Here is a 20,840-nt window from a genome sequence, read left to right on the forward strand (position 1 = left end):
TCCGGCTGTATCCTCAGCTTGGTATGGCTTCTGCTCTGCCCAAGACGGCAAGAAGCTACAAAGGGTCGTGAGCGAAGCCCAGTCCATCACGCAAACCAGCCTCCCATCCATTGACTCTGTCCACACTTCCTGCTCCCTCAGAAAACCATCCAACATAATCAAGGATCTCACACATCCCAGAGATTCTCTCTTCCACCTTCTTCCAATGGGAAAAAGATACAAAAGTCAAAGGTCACGTACCAACCGACTCAAGAACAGCTTCTCCCCTGCTGCCATTAGATGTTTGAATGGACCTACCTCATTTTAAGTTATCATAGAATCATACAGTACAGAAGGAAACCATTCGGCCCATCAAGCCTGCACAGACCACAATCTCACCCAGGCCCTATCCCCATAATGCTAGGCGTTTATCCTAGCTAGTCGCCCTTACACTAGCTGGCAATTTAGCATGGCTAATACGCCTAACCTGCACATCTTTGGACAGTAAGAAGAAACCGGAGCATCTGGAGGAAACCCACACAGACATGGGGAGAACATGCAGACTCCACACAGACAGTGACCCAAGCGGGAATTGAACCCAGGTCCCTGGTGCTGTGAGGCAGCAGAGCTAACCACTGTGCTGCCTCTTGAAAGCTGATCTTTCTCTACACTCCTTCTCTGTGAACGGTATGCTTTACCTGTATAGCGAGCAAGAAACAATGTTTTTGCTGTATACCAATACATGCGAGAATAATCAAATCAAATCAAATCAAATCCTCTCTAACGACTATGATTTTGTTCACAAGATGTTAACTTGCATGCTTTGAATTATGAGAGGCCCCAGATTGCAATTTAATTGTGGAGTTGACCGTAAGAATTAAACGTGATCCCACTCGGCACTAAAGGAGGGATTTCAAAAGGTTCATAATTAAACATGTCGAGGTGGGAACAAAAAAGATAGAAATTTACTGACTGCCCATTCATAAAAACAGAATGTCCAATATTCCACCTCCACACGAACATATATCAAATGGCTTTCTGCTCCAAAGAAATTGAATGATTCTCTTTTATCTGCATGACAATTCTGCTTTAAATCACAAAGAACAGCTTCTATTCTTGGCCTTGAATCTTTACACTTAAGGCAGGTTTTTGAAGGCGATCTTACCGGTTGTTCAAGCCCTGCTGCCGTTGCAAGCGAGGACGGAGAGTTTGGCACCCAGCCAAATCTGGGCAGCACGAGCCACAGTGCTTAGCGCTGCTGCCTGACAGTGCCAGGGTCCCAGGTTCGATTCCAGCCTCGGGTCACTGTTTGCGTGAAGTTTGTACTTTCTCCCCGTGTTTGTATGGGTTTCCTCCGGGTGCTCCGGCTTCCTCCCACAGTTCAAAGGTGTGCAGGTTAGGTTGATTGGCCATGCTAAATTGCCCCTAATGTCAGGGGGATTGGCATGGTAAATGTGAGAGGTTATGGGAATAAAGCCCGGATTGGATTGTGGTCGGTACAGACTCAATGGGCCGAATGGCCTCCTTCTGTACTGTAGGGATTCTATTCTATTTTTGTTCACTGCAGCGGGACCAGAAACTCTCTCCAGTGTGAACGGTTGGAAACCCTCCTCTTTGTCTCTGTCGCTGCAGTGAACCTTGTGGACTCTGGACATCTTTATTTAGAATCAGCATGTTCCTCGATCTCTTTCATTGCTCAAGGAAGTGATGATAATGTCATGACTCACAATGACAGCCATAGGTTCATCCTTCATTTGAATCAATTGCTTGACTTATTTTTCTCTTTGCCTCTTCTCACGCATCAACATTTTAATAAAAAGCTGACCCCAGATAAAAGTCAGCAAGTTCGACAAACACTGCACTGCAGCATCATGGAATTCAGAGCACTCCAAGAGACCATTCGCCACATCATACCTGCAGTGTTGCTGGAACTGCAACTGTTCCTTTCCCCTACACATTGCACTTGACATTTGTACACCTCCTTTTCAGTCGCCTTTTGAGCACTGATACGGTGGCCCAGTGGTTAGCATCAGGGACTTAGGTCCAGTTCCCGGCTTGTATCACTGTCTGTGTGGAGTCTACACGTTCTCCCTCGTAACTACGTGGGTTTCCTCCGGGTGCTCTGGTTTCCTTCCATAGTCCAAAGATGTGCGAGTTAGGTAGATTGGCCGTGATAAATTGATCATTAGTATCAGAGGATTAGCAGGGTAAATATATGGTGTGACAGGGATAGGAACTGGGTGCAGGCTCGATGGGCTGAATGGCCTCCTTCTGCACTGTAGGGATTCCGTGAACGATAGAAGTTTATAAAGTAGTTACAGCACATAAACAGGCCATTCAGCCCAACAGATCCTTGCTGGTGTTTCTGTTCCACATCAGCTCTTGTGTTAGGAAGTTGGAATGAGATGCAAAGTAGAGAAAAAAAAATTGATAGAGATTTAGCTAGACTGACATCTTGTGAGATTAGCCCATAGCAGAGTGGAATAAGTACCTCATTAAGCAAACTGGAGACGAGCAGTCAAGAGACCCTTGATCAGAGCCACATCCAGTTGAAAAGCAGAGTGCAGAAAAGAAAGCAGAAATTGTCTGTCAGTGTGAGACCCCCTAACTTCCACCCTAAACTAGAAGGAACATTCTCAAAAGAAAGCCACAGCTCCTCTGTGGTAATTATTTTCTGCATTTGGCTCATAGTGTCAAAACCCTACGGGATGTTGTTTCGGGGAAGGCGAATCCTCAGAATTTCAGGAATGTAGATTGATTTAGACATGGTAATTGGTAGTTTAAAATGTACTGTCGGAGCAATGCTATTGTAGTGAATTGTAAATGTTCTCCTTTACTGTTGTCTTGGTGTGTGTTTAAGAAACATTTTTGTGATTTGAATAATTCACAACAAGACTGATACCTGTCCTCACTGGGTTTCATCCCTTTACTCATTTTTCATTCCAAAGAAATAGTTAACAATTGGATATTCCAGGTTTCCCTTCTGGGGTTTGGGATAGCTTCTCACTGAGCATCAATGGGGTTGATGACACTTTCTAGTCCGCTTCACTAAGTTTCAGTCCATTCCTTTCTCTTTTCAGTGCTCCATCCCCCATTAATACATCAATGCTATTTATCACAGCTGTGCTAGTAGTGGAAACTGCCAAATTCTAATCCCTCGTTCAATTAAGATGTTTCTCTTGAATACTATTGACTGCCTTACTGTCTTTTATTGATGACCCCTGGTTCTTACCTCATCCACAGGAGTTTAATAGAAACTAAAAGCAGGAGTAGCCCTTTTGGCCCTTCAAGCTTTCACATTCATCTTGATCATGGCTGATAAGCGAATTCAATAACCTGATCCCCCCCATCTCCCTTGATCCCATCAGCTCCAAGAGCTATATGAGAAACATTATAGTTTAAAGTGAAAGTTTATTGATTCATTAGTCAAAAGTAGGCTTACATTAACACTGCAATGAAGTTACTATGAAAATCCTTGCGTCACCACACTCTGGCACCTGTTTGGGTACACCGAGGGAGAATTTAGCATGGACGATGCGCCTAACCAGCACGTCTTTCGGACTGTGGGAGGAAACTGGAACACCCGGAGGAGATGCATGCAGACGCAGGGAGAATGTGCAGACTCCGCATAGACAGTGACCCAAGCCAGGAATCGAACCTGGGTCCCTGGCGCTGTGAAGTAGCAGTGCTAACTGCTGTGCCACCATGCCGCCTCTCAACAGCCACTTGTGGTGAAGCATTCCACATCTCAACACTGTCTGAGAAGTATTTTCTCTAACTTTTCCTTTTGTTTGTTTAATGGCTTCTCCAGCATGGTGAAGGCAAGTAACAGCCTTGCATTGTTAATGGCAGTTAAAGAGTGAATCTGCACAGCCCTCTTGAGCTCGAGGTTGCCCCCAGTGTGCTCAGCACCAAGGATCCTGCAGCTAATGATCCAATGAGACACAACTGATTCATTTCAGTCTCAATCATTTAAGAATACAAGTAAAGACTCATATCACAATGCAGGTGCTTCAGGCAGTTTTCTCACATGACTTTCCCTGGCAGACATGTTTCTCCTGAGAGCTACAAATGAAATCCACAACACACGACCTTGTGACTCATTCAGAAAATCATCTGGGTTATTTTTACCTTCGCCGCTGGTTGGTGTAACCAGGAAAAGGTAATGAAAATGACATGAGTTCCATAATGAGCGGGTGATGCATACCAGTTAAGGTGTGAAGGGAAGGCGATCATCAGATAAAAGGTAACAGGCCTCAATTTTACATGCACGTTCTTATTCTGTCACTTAAAATGACGTATTTTCCGATTATCATTCATAGCAACCTGGCAAATTCATGGTCACTCGTTACTCCTTTTGTCTATTTACTTAAAAACAGAGAACAAAGAAAATTACAGCACAGGGATAGGCCCTTCGGCCTTCCAAGCCTGTACCAACCATGCTGCCTGTCTTAACTAAAACCCCTACTCTTCCGGGAATCATATCTCGCTATTCCCATCCTATTCATGTATTTGTCCAGACGCACTTTAAAAGTCACTACCGTATCCACTACCACTACCTCACCCGGCAACGAGTTCCAGACATCCACCACCCTCTGCATAAAAAATCTACCTCGTCCACCTCCTTTAAACATTGTCCCTCGCACCTTAAACCTATGCACCCTAGTAATTGACTCTTCCACCCTGGGAAAAAGCTTCTGACTATCCACTCTGCTCATGCCCCTCATAATCTTGTAGACTTCTATCAGGTTGTCCCTCAACCTCCATCATTCCAGTGAGAACAAACCAAGTTTCTCCAACCTCTCCTCATAGCTGATGCCCTCTATACCAGGCAGCATCCCGGTAAATCTTTTCTGGATCCTCTCCACATCCTTCTGGTAGTGTGGCGACCAGAGTTGAACACTATATTCCAATTAATTGAAGAGAAATTCTCCAGATGCTATGATAGGCTTGGATCTCAGCTATCAGGGATCACTAACCCAGTCTCTAGATTGCTGGCCTCGGAACGTGCCCATTATCCTACCCAGTACCCTTGGTCCAACTTGCAACAGCGGAGGTGTCTCGCCATTGGCCGCCACCGGGATCTCCAATCCCACCGAAAGCCAATGGCAAGTTGTGTTTCTCGCTGAAGAACCTGCCAAAGAAATCTGGGGGGAGGTCATCTCAGGCAGGATCCCGCTGGCAGGAAGAGCTGGAAAATTGTGGCTGTGATGTTCTTTAAACAGCCATGATATTTTTGGATGTGGAGTGTGTGGATGGGTCAAATAGGCCTATTCCTGCTTCCTAATTCCTATTTTATTATGAAGACACTTTAGTTCCTATTTTGTTTTGAAGACACTGATACATTCAAATGGAAGCACCTAAATAAACCATCCCCCAACTCTCTCAATAGACTCGACTGCAATTACAAGGGATACACAATCTGTCATTATCGACAAACAACCTCTTGTGTATCCAGCATTGAGAGAAGTCTTTGTCAGAAAAATGCATTGCATTATTATTGCAGGCTCCTGGCAGACTAACCATGAATACTAAATTTTGTAGGAGCACTTGTATTTCAGTGCAGGCAGGCTGGAGGGGCCAACGCTCCAGGCAAGGCTCGAGACCCTTTCCTGAGTGCCTCATTCCTGTTGGAGCAGCCTGATGAGAGGGTGCCTCCATGGTTCCCCCTCTGTTACTTACTCGCCATCACAGTCTGCTGTTCCTCTCAAAACGTTAGGCCTGTGATTGGCCCTCCAGCTTCTTTCATGGAATGCGAGCGTCGATGGCAAGGGAAGTGTTTAGTGACAATCCCAAATTGCCACAAAGAGGTGGTGAACTGTCACCTTGAACCGTAGCAAGTGGTGTTGGTGCAACCATAATGCTGTTATAGATGGCATTCCAGGTTTTGAGCCAGGGACACCCTAGTTTCCCCTAGGGTGGGTTCTGAAGACAGAAACATTCCAAGCCCTGCGCGCTCACACATACCACCACCCCTCCACCATGTAGGGAAAGTCTAGCCCTTTAGCTCTTTACAATTGGCTTTCCAACATTTTAAGCACTGCTTTGATCTCTTTCATCAATATGTAGATACTGGTAGACTTATTGCAGCTTAATCCTGACCAGACAGAAGAGATCAGGTTGGATCTTCGTCCTTGAGGAGCGAGGCGAGAGTTGAGTCATTTCCCAATTTTGCAGGATGTTCCGACCGTGCTCAACCCAAAACCGGAAAATCCTGCTTGAGGTCAACGAATCTTTGCATGGTCCACGTCTCGCCCATTACGATTCCCGTGGCGGGTGGAACGGAAAAAATCCAATCTCCCACCCAGCAGTGTCCACCTGCACTATCTTCACAGAACAAATGTATCATTAAATCCTTTCTAAAAAAAAATGCACCCTTGATGTACACATAATAGGTTGCTCTGAACAGGCCTTACAACAAACATGGGAGGGCTTGACAGATGTAAACAGACACCAGAAACACAATGCTGTGTGTGCAGTTATGCTGATAACCTGTGACGCACATGAATATGTTCCCTGTAGCCCATCCCCAGCTGTCTCACCACTCACTCCAAGTGTACATTGTGAACTTTAGCAGGAAGAAGTTCAGCTAAAAGAATGATCCTGAACAGACGGCACCAAGAAATAATCATTGTGCTCTGGCTAATCACATCTCAGCATGGCCTGAATAAATTTTAATTTCTGCCACAGCTGAATTATTTAGGAGCTAATACTCTATATTATTCAACTCGACAGCACTGGCAGCATCCAGTGAATGATATGCATTTGTGTTTAACATGTACATTGCCGCAGCAGTGACCTCTGGAGTTGAGAGGGTTGGCTTATGTGGAGAGACTGAGTAGACTGGGGCTTTACTCATCGGAATTCAGAAGAATGAGGGAAGATCTTGCAGAAACATACAAGATTATGAAGGGAATAGATAAGGTCAAAGCAGGGAAGTGGTTTCCACTGGTGGGTGAAACTAGAACTAGGGGGCATGGCCTCATAATAAGGGGGAGCAGATTTAGGACTGAGTTGAGGAGGAACTTCTTCACACAGAGGGTTGTGAATCTGTGGAATTCCTTGCCCAGTGAAGCAGCTGAGGCTACCTCATTGAATGTTTTTAAGGCAAGGATAGATCAATTTTTGAACAGTCAAGGAATTAAGGTGAGCAGACAGGTAAGTGGAGCTGAGTCCACAAAAATATCAGCCATTATCTTATTGAATGGCAGTGTAGGCTCAAGGGGCTAGATGGCCTACTCCTGCTCTTAGTTCTTATGTTCTCTTATGTTCTTATTTGGCGTGGATGTGCCAATGCAAACAATGACAGATTCCCAGGAATCATTTTCAAACACTGACACACGCCCAGGGACCCCCTGTCCAAACGTGTGATATCAACAATTGAAATGAAACGTTGCAGAGAACAGTATTTTACAGCATTTGCCACGGAAATAATGTGAGGGAAAACCAACAAAACACAATAAGAATATAAGTACAATTGGTAATTGACATGAATCTGATGGCAAATTTCACACCAAATTTCTGACCGATATCTCCTTCAAAGACTGTTCCGACCTGGAGTTGCAACATCAGCAAATGTATCCCATCAACCAGAACCGAAAGGAAATTGGCACGGTGACAGAAGAGTAATTTTCTATTGAGGACGCAATTTATATTTTAACTTTAAAAGATGATCCATTCTTTACGAAACAAATGACTGTTATGGTATAGTCAGTGTTGGACTTAAATATGAGAAGTGAACTGGTGTCAGAGAAGCAGAGATAGAATAGGGGCGAGATAATTAAGACTCAAGTCCTTTTAAGACAACTTTCTCGTTAACATAGAAGTCCACAAGGAGGATTTCAAGAGAATTAGAGGCAAGTAGCAAGAGTAAATATTCAATACAAGACAGAATAATGCATGTGACTATCTCTCTTCCCATTCTGAGCATGTTGATGATGTTATCTTTATCACTGAACAGTCTATCTTGTTTTTATTAACCAAATCATGTTCACTAGCTTCAGGTTCCCTACCCAAATGCTGTCTTCTTGACGATACTGCTTCCAGTTCCTTCCTGTGTCACTGAACATTAACAGGTAGCGTGTCACCCAGTCTGAGCTCCCATACCGTCCTTGTGTTGCCACCGCAGTGACCTCCGTTCTTTCACCGAGGTCCATTTGTAACCACTGGTATTTGTTAGATTCCAGGGGTGACCATCCACCAGCTCCTGCAAAGAAATATTTGTGAAACAAGAGAATTGAGTAAGGGAGAGACTTAAAGTTTGAACTTCATTTATTAGTGTCACAAGTAGGCTTACATTAACATTGCAATGAAGTTACTGCGAAAATCCCTGAGTCGCCACATTCTGGCACCTGTTTGGGTAGACAGAGGGAGAATTTAGCATGGCCGATGCACCAAATCAGCACATCTTTCCAACTGTGGGAGGAAACTGGAGCACCCGGAGGAAACCTGCGCAGACACAGGGAGAAAAAGTGCAAACTCTGCACAGAAAGTAACCCAAGTTGGGAATCGATTCTGGGTCCCTATCAGCAGTGCTAACCACTGTGCACCATCCTGGAAGGGATGCGTAGAGAAATCTGTCACATTTCAAACTTTTATTATAATTTATTGATTTTGTATATAAGATGCAACTGGGCTTACTTTTGATTATGATGTGGAGATGCCGGCATTGGACTGGGGTAAACACAGTTTACACAGCAGCGCTCCGAAAGCTCGTGGCTTTTGCTACCAAATAAACCTGTTGGACTGTAACTCGGTGTTGTGAGAATTCTTACTGTGTTTACTCCTGATTTTCAGGTGTGGCCACCACTATTAAGTTAACATGTTGCCCAAATTCATCATTATAGAGGGGAAGCAATGGTGTTACGGTAATGTCAGCACAGTAATAATTCAGAGGCCCAGGTTAATGCTCTGGGGACATGGGTTCAAATCCCACCACAGCAGCTGGTGGAATTTAAATTCAATTAATAAATCTGGAATTGAGAGCCAGTCTTAGTGATGGCGAACATCATTGATAGTTGTTAGAAACCCCCTGGGGCTCTATGTCCTTTTAGGGGAAGAAAATCTGCCACCCTAACTTGGTCCGGCCTACATGTGATTCCAGGCCTACAACAATGTGGTTGACCCTTAATTGCCCTCTGAAATGGCCCAGCAAGCCACTCAGTTCAAGGGGCAATTAGAGACGGGCAATAAATACTGGCCTTGCCAATGATGCCCACACCCAATTGAAAAGAAAACAATTTAATCTGGAATGCACTGCCTGAACGGGTGGCAGATTTACCACTGTTTACAAATAGGATTTTGATATTTATGACAAACAAAAGAAATTTCATAGCTGTGGGGAAAGATTGCTCGGGTGTTATGACACGCGGTCCTTCTGTGCTGGAGGATTCTCAGAGAAATCTGTCTCTGTTAGCCCTTTTTCTCAAAGTTAATGTCATTCAGAGACAAGTAATAGCCATTGGACAGACACATGCCGCAACAAGGCGTCACATTTCAGCAGTTGTGAACCTTTTTTTCCCCACTTGGGGAAAGAAATTTTGGCTTCACCTCACCTCATGTGTCAAAGTGAATGAATAAAAGCCACAGTTATTGTAGAGAAGCATCAAAAGCAGACAATCTGGATTGTGGAACTGATACATTGAGAGGTGATCGCCTCACTCTGGGCTGGCCAAGGTATGACTAATAGCCCAATCATTCCAAGGAAGAAGTCACAGAATCATTGAATCCCTAAGTGCAATAGGAGGCCATTTGGCCTACTGAGTCTATACTGACTCTCCGACAGACCATCTTACTCAGGCCCTGTCCCCCTAACCCCATGTATTTACCCTGCTAATCCCAACCTACACACCTTGGGACATTGAGGCAATTTAGCATGGCCAATTCACCTGACCTACACATCTGCGAGTGATATGTCACCTTGTGACAACAGCGTCGGCTGTGGCTCAGTTGATAACACACTCACCTAAGTCACAAGCTTCTAAGTTCAAGTCCCATTCAAGACTTGAGTACTAAAATCTAAGCTGATATTTCATGTCCAATGCAGAGGGAGCACTTCACTGCCAGAGGTGCTGCCTTCTGGATGACACATTAAATTGATGCCCCATTTGCCAGCGAGGATTGAAGTAGAAGATCTCATGAAACTATTTGGAAGAAGAGCAGCGGAGTTACCCCCAGTGGCCTTGTCAATGTTTATTGCTCAATAGACATCACAAAAAAAATTATCTGGTCATTAAAACCTTGTTGTTTGTGGGATTTTGCTGTGTGCAAAGTTTGTTATTGTGTTCCCTACACTTCAAAAAAGTGGCTGAGAAGTACTTGGGGATATCCAGTCGCCAAGAAAGGTGCTATACAAACGCAAGTATCTGTTTTTACATAGTACTGCTCAACCAGCTATAGACCAAGGGCTAACAAATAGGATAGGAATAGGTTGGTGTTTGATGGCCAGTACAGACGCAATGGGCTGAAGAGCCTCTTTCTGCACTGGAAATCTCTATGGCTGTCACGGAATCGGCACGGGCAAGGGTCCAACAGCAGAAATCTCTGTTGACCTCGGGCGGGAATTTCTGGTCTTGCCCAAGAGAGGCCGTAAACTCCTGCCCATGACTACATTATGTTACCTGGAGCTACTCTATTACATAGTCCGATATTGGGCAGTACAGTCACACCCCTAAAAGCAAGACACAAAGACCGACACCAGGAGGCGATGGCCTAGTGGTGTAATCACTAATCTATTAATCCAGAAACTCAGCTAATATTCTGGGGACCCGGGTTCGAGTCCCGGCACGTCAGATGGTGGAATTTGAATTCAATAAAAAATATCTGGAATTAAGAATCTACTGATGGCCATGAAACCATTGCTGATTGGTGCAAAAATGCACCTGGTTCATTAATGTCCTTTAGGGAAGGAAATCTGCCATCCTACATGTCTGGCCTACATGTGACTCCAGTGCCACAGCGATGTTGTTGGCTCTCCACTACCCTCAAGCAACTCGGGATGGGCAATAAATGCTGGCCTGACCAGTGATGCCCATGTTCCACAAATGAATAAAAAAATGAACCATGAGAGTGTCCACAACCTAGAGAAACATCATGGTTACCTGAGAAGGTGTTTGAACATTCTGCAGTGAAGTGAAAGCTATTGGTGTGATTTTTCACTTCTGTCTACTTTGTCCCACAGTGCCAACCATGGTCTGAATTTTCAGGGGGGCAGGAATGGGGGTTCAGCCCCCATCATCCGAAGAGTCAATGGGGAAAACATCCCCACCAACTCTAGCAGTCCCAGTGCCATATTACACTCTGAAGAGCATTGATAGAGCAGAAGTTCCGCCTTTTGCCATTCTCGATAGAACATCCTGCCTTGGAGAGCTGCAGACCAATCAGATTGCTCGGAAGCTGTCCCATTCCTCCAGGCATAGTGCCACAGTGGCTGGAAGAGGTACTGCCTGGAACTAAATCCAACGACCCGGAGGACAGTTAAGTGGCAGGGGTTCCAGGGCAGGAAGAGTAGGGAACATCTTGGGGGTTATGAAGGGAACAACTGGAGTCTCGTGGGATCAGCCTGAGGGGATGAGGTGGGAGGGAGGTTCAGAGGTAACCGAGCCTTATGGGTAAGAAATGGCACCTACCCTGCTTCCACCTGTCTCCCCAACATTTACGGCCTAAGAGCAAGCTTTGAGTTGATTTTTCTTCCAGTCTTCCCAACCCCAAACCATCATTCTCCCAGCAGCCAGTAAATTGGAACTGGGCAGGAAAAGGCCAAAAGTGGCCATGAAGGAACCTAACTGGGGCCAGGGGTGGGCTTCTCTCTGAGACCCTGATTGTTATTTCTCCCTGGAACAAGTAGGTCAAGGCGAGAGGAATCAGGAGGGAATGCAGTCCATGCAATTGCCCCCCTGCTCTGCCTCAGAACCCGTCAGGTAGGGTGGGCAGAAAATTCTGCTCCATGACTAAGTGGAATTACACTCATCTCAAGTGGTTCATGATCGCTCCACAGACTGTAGGAACTTTCAGATGAAACTTCGAGCTGAGGCCTTATAAAAGATCTCATGGCATGAATCAAAGAACAAGGGAGTTCTCCCCTACGCCTTGGTCAATACTTATCCCTTAAGCAATGGGCTGGCGTGATGGCGCAGTGGTGAGCATTGCTGCCTCACAGAGCCGGGGACCTGAGTTCAATTCCAGCTTTGGGTGACAGTCTGTGTGGAGCTTGTACATTTTCCCCGTGTCTGCTTGGGTTTCCTTCGGGCACTCCCATTTCCTCCAACAGTCTAAAGATGTGCGGGTTAGGAGGATTGACCGTGCTAAATTGTCCCTGAGTCTCAGGGATATTAGTAGGGTAAATACGTGGGGTTATGGGGATAGGGCCTGGGCGGATTGTTGTTGGAGCAGGCTTGACGGGCCAAATGGCCTCCTTCTGCTCTGTAGGGATTCTATGATTCTGATAAAAAGGCAAATTGTCTGGTCATTATCACATAGCTGTTTGTGGGAGCTTGCTGGTGTCAAGCTTCTTGAGTGTTGTAGGAGCTGCACTCACCCAGGCAAGTGGATTGTGTTCAATCACAGTCCTGACTTGTGCCTTGTAGATGGTGGACTGGTTTTGGAGAGTCAGGAGGTGAATTATTCACTGCAGGATTCTTAACTTCTGGCCTGTTCTTGTAGCCACAGTATTTATATGATTAGTCCAATTGCTTTTCTGGTCAATGGTAATAACACCTTGGATGTTGATAGGGACGGATTTAGCAAAAGTAATGGCATTAAATGTAAACTGGCAATGATTAGATCTTCTCGTGTTGGAGATGGCCATTGCCTGGTACTTGTCAGCACAAGCCAAGATTTTGTCCAGGTCTTGCTGCATTTGGGCACGGATTGCTTCAGTACCCGGGGAGTCGTGAATGGTGCCGAAGTCATCAGTGGACATCCCCACCTCTGATCTTATGAGGGAAGGAAGGTTGTTACTCAAGCTGCTCTGCATTAGCTATGGCTCTGCTAATTCTCCATTCTCCTCTCCCTCCCTCACCCCCTACCCAATCTTGCCCTGACCCCCTCGCCCAATTGCTCCCCAACCCCCTGATAAGCCCAGCAGCACCAGCATGCTTTGGCAACTTAACATTTTTCACAGTGGTGGCCTTGTGTGAGAGCTGATCCAGACCACCTCTCGAGTCTTGCTAAGTGGGCTGATGGAAGCATGTGTACAGGAGCGCAGTGCATATGAGCAGGCAATAAAGATTCAAGTGCAGCAGCAATAGGAGAATCCCCAGCAATCTCACCGTCACTACCCAAGAAACACAGGACAAATGAAATCCCAAGAAGCCAACAGAGGCTGAACCTAAGAGACAGGATGATTCCCTAAACTACGCGATGGTTGGTTACCCTGAATGATAAGTCTGAGTAACAGCTAAGAGAGTAAAAATTTGAAAACAATTTCCTCGGGATTTCATATTCCTGCAATTTTATCATCCTCGAAAGAAAACGACAAGAGCGTATTTTCACGGAATTAATTTGCAGGATTTAACAAAAAAAAAATTAGGAGTGAGGTTCTGAAATCCAAGTGCTCCTACAACATTTAGCACTCATAGTTAGTCTGCCAGGAGCCTGCAATAATAATACAATGCATTCGTCTGACAAAGACTTCTCTCAACGCTGGATACACAAGAGGTTGTTTGTCGATAATGGCAGATTGTGTATCCCTTGTAATTGTAGTCAAGTCTATTGAGAGATATTGTAGAGCATACAAGATGTAGAAACTGCATCGCACATTATGGCAATCACTGTACAACTGCATTTATAGAATCTTACAGCACAAAAGGAGATTGGCCAAGTGTGTGTGTGCTGGCGCTTTTGAAGAATTGTCCAATTAGCTCCATTCCCCAACTCTTTTCCTGCCATAGTTTTTCCTTTTCAAGTACTTGGCTGATTACCCTTTAATGGTTACCATTCATAGAATCGTAGAATCTCTACAGTGCAAAAGGAGGCCATTTGGCCCATCGAGTCTGCACCGACCACAATCCCACCCAGGCTCTACTCCCACAATCCTATGCATTTACCCTGCTAATCCCCCTGATACTTGGGTCAATTTAGCACGGCCAATCAACCTAACCGGCTCATTTTTGGATCTTGGGAGGTAACCGGAGCACACGGAAAGACCCCACACAGACTCGAGGAGACCATGCAGGCTCCACACAGTGGCCTGTGGCCGGAATTAAACTCAGGACCCCGTGAGGCAGCAGGGCTAACCACTGCGCCATCGTGAATCTATTTCCCAGGCAGCGTACTCCAAGACATAACAATGGCTGAGTAATTTTTCTTCCACGTCACAACTCTGCTTCTTTTACCAATTATCTTTATTTGTATCTTCTGACCATTAACCCCCCTCCACCCCCACACTCCTCCATAAGCCCGCTCCCCCACTTCATTGAATCTGCTTTAACTGGTTCCTCTGCACATTTCAGCAAAGCCGCCAGATTTAGAAAAATAGCAAATAGGCCAAGTAATAAGTGTGAATTCTACAGAATCCATATTGCAATATTGGAGATCACAAAATTCCAATTCACCACTGCGCTCCTGTAAAATTACTGGGAAAGAAACACAATAGCTTTGCCTTCACAATCTCAGCGGAGCTAACCTGTTCATGGTGCACAAGAGATGCTAGGAGAGGTCTCGGTCGCTCCCCAGAGCGGATGACCATTACAGGCTGTAGCAGATTCGCTTTGTACAATGCCAGCTTTTACTAGAAGTGCGACAGCAGTATATCCCTGCCCCCTACCATCCCACTCTCACATCTGCCCCACCCCACGCTTACGATCTGGGCACAAACTTCTGGAATTCTGACTTTGCATATGAAACATTCTGCTGCTTTGGGTGGGATTTCCCAGCCACGCTGCACCGTCCCCCCCCCCCCCCCCCAATACCATTCTCATGTGGACGGGACAGGAAACTTCCACCCAACCAGCAGTCAGAGTGACAATCATTATCCAATTCTGTTAATCCAATCAGTCAAAATCTTTTTCACATATTAACAACAAAGAGATAACAGGAGAGAGGGCAATCCAGAGACAGACAGCAAAGAAAGAGCGAGAGAGAGAGAGAGAGAGAGGGAGACCGAGAGACAGAGAGCAGCAACTGAAAGAGTGATAGAGAGGGGGAACCAGAAGCAGAGAGCAGCAACTAAAAAAGTGAGAAAGAGGGGGACCCAGAGACATTCAGCAGCAGCTGAAAGAGCAAGAGAGGGGGCAGGGCTTTGCTGCTCCTGTACTCAAAACCTCCTGTGATAAAGGCAAATATACCATTAGCCTTCCTAATTGCTTGCTAAGTCTGCATGTTAGTGTCCAATGATTTATTAATGAGGACACCAGGTCCCATTGTACATCTATATTTTCTAATCTCTTACCATTTAAGAAATATTCCACACATCTCTTCCTCCTATCGAAGTGGATAACTTCACATTTTTGCATACTATATTCCAATGTGCCCTGTTCTTGCTGACTCACCAATTTTCCTCTCATTCCCCTCAAAGCACCTTGCATCTTCCTCACAACACATTCCTACCTAGCTTTGTGGCACCAGGAACTTGGGAATATTTGGTCCACGCATCCAAATGATTGATACCTATTAAGAACAGCTGGGGCCCAAATACTGATCCTTGCGGTGCCCCACAAGACACAGCCTGACAATGTCAGAACAACCTCTTTATCCCTATTCTGTCTTCAGCCAGAGGGCTGCACAGTAGTACAGTGGTTAGCACTGCTGCCTCACAGCACCAGGGATCCAAGTTCAATTCCAGCCCTGGGTCACTGTCTGTGAGGAGTTTGCATGTTCTCCTCGTGTCTGCGTGGGTTTTCTCCGGGTGCTCCAGTTTCTTCCCACACTCCAAAGACGCGCAGGTTTGGTGGATTGGCCGTGCTAAAATTGCCCCTTAGTGTCAGCGGGATTAGCAGTATAAATATGTGGACTTACAGGGCCTGGGTGGGATTGTAGTCAGTGTGGTCTTGATGGGCTGAATAGCCTCTTTCTGCACTGTGGGGATTCTATGATTCCAATTTGTAACCCATGCCAATATGTTACCTCCTTTCTTGTGTGCTATAATTCTGTAATCATCTAAATGAGGAACTGAAAGAAATTAGCATGACTAAAAGGGGAGAAGTTAATGGGAAAGTTGATAATTTCCTGGACCTGATGATCAACATCCCAGAGGGTAGCTGAAGCGATAGCGGATGGGTTGGTGGTCATTTTCCAAATTTTGTAGATTCTTTCACAATTCCTACAGATTACATAATAATAAATATAGCCCCAATAAGAAAGCAGGCAGAGATAAAACAGGGAACTACAGACCTGCTGGCCCAACGTCAATAACAGGGAAAATGCTAAAATCTATTCTAAAAGACGTGATAACTGGGCACTGCAAAAATCACAGAAGGATTGGGCAGCATCAGCATGGATTTATGAAGCCATGTTGGTGACACAGTCATTAGCACCACTTGCCTCACAGCGCCAGAGACCTGGGTTCAATTCCCGGCTTGGGTCACTGTCTGTGTAGACTCTGCAGATTCTCCCCGTGTCTGCGTGGGTTTCCTTCAGTTTCCTCCCAGTTTGAAAGGCGTACTGGTTAGGTGGGTTGGCCATCTTAATTCTCCTTCAGCGTACCTGAACAGGAGCTGGAGTGCAGCGACTTGGGGATTTTCACAGTAACTTCATTGCAGTGTTAATGTAAGTCTACTTGTAATACTAATAAATAAACTTTAACTTAAAAAAAAATTTGACAAACCTGTAAAAGAGTTTTTTGAGGGAGCAACTATCAGAATAGATAAGGTGAACCAATTGATGTGGTGTATTTGGATTTTCAGAAGGTTTTTAATAAGGTCCCTCACAGGAGTTTAGTAAACAAAATGAGAGGAAATGGGATTGGAGGTAACATACAAACCTACAAATTAATGGACAGAAAACAGAGAGTAGCAATGAACAGGTCAGTACCAGGTTGGCAGTGTGATTCAGTGCTTGGGCCCCAGCCCATAGAACTATCGAATCCCTGCAATCCAGAGAGAGGCCATTTGGCCCATTGAGGCTTCACCGACTCTCTGAAAATTAGGTGAAACTGTGAGTTATAAGGAGGAGGCAGAGAGGCATCATGGGGGTAAATCCCTATGACAAGTTACGTGGGAAGCACATAGAAAATGGAACATAATGTTAAAGTTATCCACTTTGATAGGAAAAACAGAAATGTGGATTACTCCTTAAATAGTGAGAGGTTGGGAAGTGTTGATGTCTAAAAGGGCTTAGGAGTCTTTGTTCATAAGTCACTGAAATGTGTGTTGGCCTGGTTAGGTGGGTTGGCCATGTTAAATTCTCCTTCAGTGAACCTGAATAGATATCGGAGTGTGGTGACTAGGGGATTTTCACTGTAACTTCATTGCGGTGTTAATGTAAGTCTACTTGTGATACCAATGAATAAATTTTAACTTAAAAAAAAGTTTGACAATCTCACCCAGATTCTATCCCCGTAACCCCAAGTGTATACCCTGCTAATCCCTCTGACGCTTAGGGACAATTGGGCATAGCCGATCCATTTAACCTGCGCCTCTTTGGACTGAGAGGGGAAACTGGAGCACCCCAGGAAACAGTGTGCAAATTTCACACAGACAGTGACCCAATTACTCTCTGCTGTTTGAAGTTTCTTGCGAGCTGGATATGGTTGTATTGTTGATATCATTCCTTACTGCTGTGTGCTATGGATATTGTAGAGCGGTATGGCATAGTGGTTAGCATCAGGAACCTGGGTTCGATTACCAACTTGGGTCACCGTCTGCACATTCTCCCCGTGTCTGCATGGGTTTCCTCTGGGTGCTCCAGTTTCCTCCCATAGTCCGAAAGATGTGCTGGTTAGGTGGATTGACCATGCTAAATTGCCCCTTGGTGTCAGGGGGGCTAGATTGGGTAAATGCATGGGGTTAGGGCCTGGGTGGGATTGTGGTCAGTGCAGGCTTGAGAAGCTCACTGGCCTCTTTCTGCACTGTCGGATTCTGATTCCATGATTTTTTCGACTGTGGGAGGAAACCAGCACACCTGGAGGAAACCTGTGCAGACACAGGGAGAACATGCAAACTCCGAACAGACAGTGAGGCCGGAATCAAACCCGGGTCCCTGATGCTGTGAGGCAGCAGTGCTAATCACCATGCCACGCCTCTCTCCAGTATCCATAGCACACAGCAATAAAGAACGATATCAACAATACAACCATATCCAACTCACAAGAAACTTCTGACAAGAGTAATTGTACAGCATTGAGATAACTCCGGCTAAAATCAAACTAAACGGAACTGTGAAAGCCGGTGCTCTCAAAGTCACCATACTGGCTCTGAGATAAGCACTGAAAAGCACTCAATTCTTCACATTTTTTTAAAAGGTATAGAAAGAAGCCATTTGGCCATCAAGTCTGCACCGGTAACAATCCCACCCAGGCCCTACCCCCATAGTCCCACATCCCTCTAACCTACACATCCCAGGACACTTAAGGGGCAATTTAGTACCTAACTCACACATCTTTGGACTGTGGGAGGAAACTGGAGTGCTCTAACCAGCACGCCTTTCAGTCTGTGGGAGGAACGTGAAGGAAACCCACACAGACACGGGGAGAACGTGCAAACTCCACGCAGACAGTGACCCGAGCCAGGAGTCGAACCCAGGTCCCTGGAGCAGCGAGGCAGCAGTGCTAACCACTGTGCCACCCACAAAAATGTAAACGAGCCGCTGCACAATAAAAGCATTAATTCCCCATAACATTTTCATCTTCCTTCTTCAAGGAAACAAAGCAGAAAAGAATTCACAAACTGGTTTGAAAGAAAATGCACGTCATTAGGGTTTATAAATACTAGTTTCCAAATTGTCATGCAAATTTTAGCTATCATGATACCAACTGCCTTTTTGCACACTTACCCAGCGAGTGAGATGGAATACATTAAAGTTTTTGAACCATTACTCATTCCGCTTGTGTGTCGAACACAACCTCTTACACTAACACATTTCAGAGCTAAATTTAAACAAAAACTCCCAGGCCTCAAGAGCTTGGAAATAATATCACCATTAATCACCATTTGTGCATCAGCATCTGAGTGGAATATCTGAGATCTATGGCTCTCCGGGGAAATGAGTGCTCCCACAGCACTTAACTATAAGGATGATAGCATCTGAAGAAATTTAATGTGAACTGAATAGATGTCTTTGTAAGAAAGGACCACTGCGTTCCAAACCCTCACAGCGCCAGTTAACTATAGGTTGGACAGAGAGAACTGCCTGTGAATGTGGATAGAGGGGCAATGTGTGAGCAAATCATCAGCGGGTACAGTTTTATTTTTTGCCTCTTACCATCTCTCCTGTTCAGCTTTGCGAAACCAGGGCTATGACTGCTCGAGAACTCTGACGAGGAATCGAAAGCTAACTTCAGTAAGTCCGACACCAGATGCCCGTCACAATTATCTGTTTGAGAAAACAAACATTTAAATTTTTTAATTATGAACCTCCTCATCCAGCAAAGAGGTTTAACAAGGTTATACATCTTAGAGATTATGAATGCATATTGGAACCTTGTTCTACGTATTTCCACCTGTGTATAACATGGCCTGGTTCCTAAATCTGTCTCTGCTGATCCACAGCTGAAACACTTATCCACATCTTTGTTACCTCGGGACTAATTATTACCATTAGTCTAATGCTCCCCAGTTGACCTCTCATCTTGTACCCTCCAGAAATTTGAGTTCATCAGACTTCTGCTGCTCACATCCAATCTTGTCCCATTCATCCATCACCCCGTCCTAATCTTAGTCTTGACACTTTTTTGATCTTAAAATTTTCATGTTTGTTTTCAAATCTGTCCATGATATTACCTCTCCCTATCTCTGTCATCACCTGCAACTCACAAAGACACCTGCACGCTTCCATTTCCAGACTCAGGCACAATCCCAATTTTAACCACTTCACCACCACCACCACTGCCTGTATATTCAGCTACCAGGATACTCCCCATCAAACAGCTTCACTTCTCTACCTCTCCTTACTCTGTTAGGGTGGCAGGGTGGTGCTGCCTCACAGTGCCAGGGACCTAGGTTCGATTCCCGGCTTGGGTCACTGTTTGTGTGGGGTTTGCACATTTTTCCCGTGTCTGCGTGTGTTTCCTCCGGGTGCTCCGGTTTCCTCCCACAGTCCAAAGATGCGTGGGTTAGGTTGATTAGTTTTGGGGAGATTTGCAGGGTAAATATGTGGGGTTATGCAGATAGAGTGAGCTTGTTGTCAGTGCAGACTCAATGGGCCAAATAGCATCCAGCTGTACTGTGGAGATTCTATAATTGTATGGCATTCTTTAAAACGTAACTCAGTTTCTTATGTGGCTTAGTATCACGTTTATTTTACAACTCTCTTGTGAAACACCTTGGGACCTTAAAGATGCTATATAAATTCAGGTGGCTATTGATGTTTCTGTTTTGATAGGTTAAGATGGAAATCTGTGTGGAGTTTGCACATTTTCCCCGTGTCTGCCTGGGTTTCCTCCAGGTGCTCTGGTTTCCTCCCACATCCAAACATGTGTGGGTTGGGTAGATCGGCCATGCTAAATTGCCCCTTATTGGCTGAGTGACTAGCGCAGGTAAATGCATGGAGTTATAGGGATAGCGCTGGGTGAAATTGTGATTGGTGCAGATGTGCTGAATGACCTCCTTCTGCACTGTAAAATTCTATGAATCTATCCAACAACAAAGTGAGCCAAATACATTTTTTGTAGTTCATTTACGGGTTGTGGGTATTGATGACCAGACCAGCATTTATTGCCCATCCCCAGTTGCCCTTGATAAGGTGGTGGTGAACTATCTTCTTGATCT

General features: G+C 45.2%; 1 protein-coding gene across 1 annotated transcript in view; it reads right to left on the reverse strand.

The window, feature by feature from the left end:
* LOC145349767 (contactin-associated protein-like 5) overlaps positions 1-20,840 on the reverse strand; it is an 803,770-nt gene that overhangs the window by 628,702 nt on the left and 154,228 nt on the right. Inside the window, exons 2-3 of the mRNA XM_080198309.1 lie at positions 19,336-19,446; positions 7,992-8,185 (exon numbers count right to left, since the gene is read on the reverse strand). Of these exons, the coding sequence (XP_080054435.1) occupies positions 7,992-8,185; positions 19,336-19,446 (305 nt within the window). The remainder of the gene's footprint in view (positions 1-7,991; positions 8,186-19,335; positions 19,447-20,840) is intronic.

Source organism: Carcharhinus amblyrhynchos, chromosome 11 (assembly GCF_965287045.1).
Source record: "Carcharhinus amblyrhynchos chromosome 11, sCarAmb.v2.hapA, whole genome shotgun sequence".
Classification (NCBI taxonomy): Eukaryota; Metazoa; Chordata; class Chondrichthyes; order Carcharhiniformes; family Carcharhinidae; genus Carcharhinus; species Carcharhinus amblyrhynchos.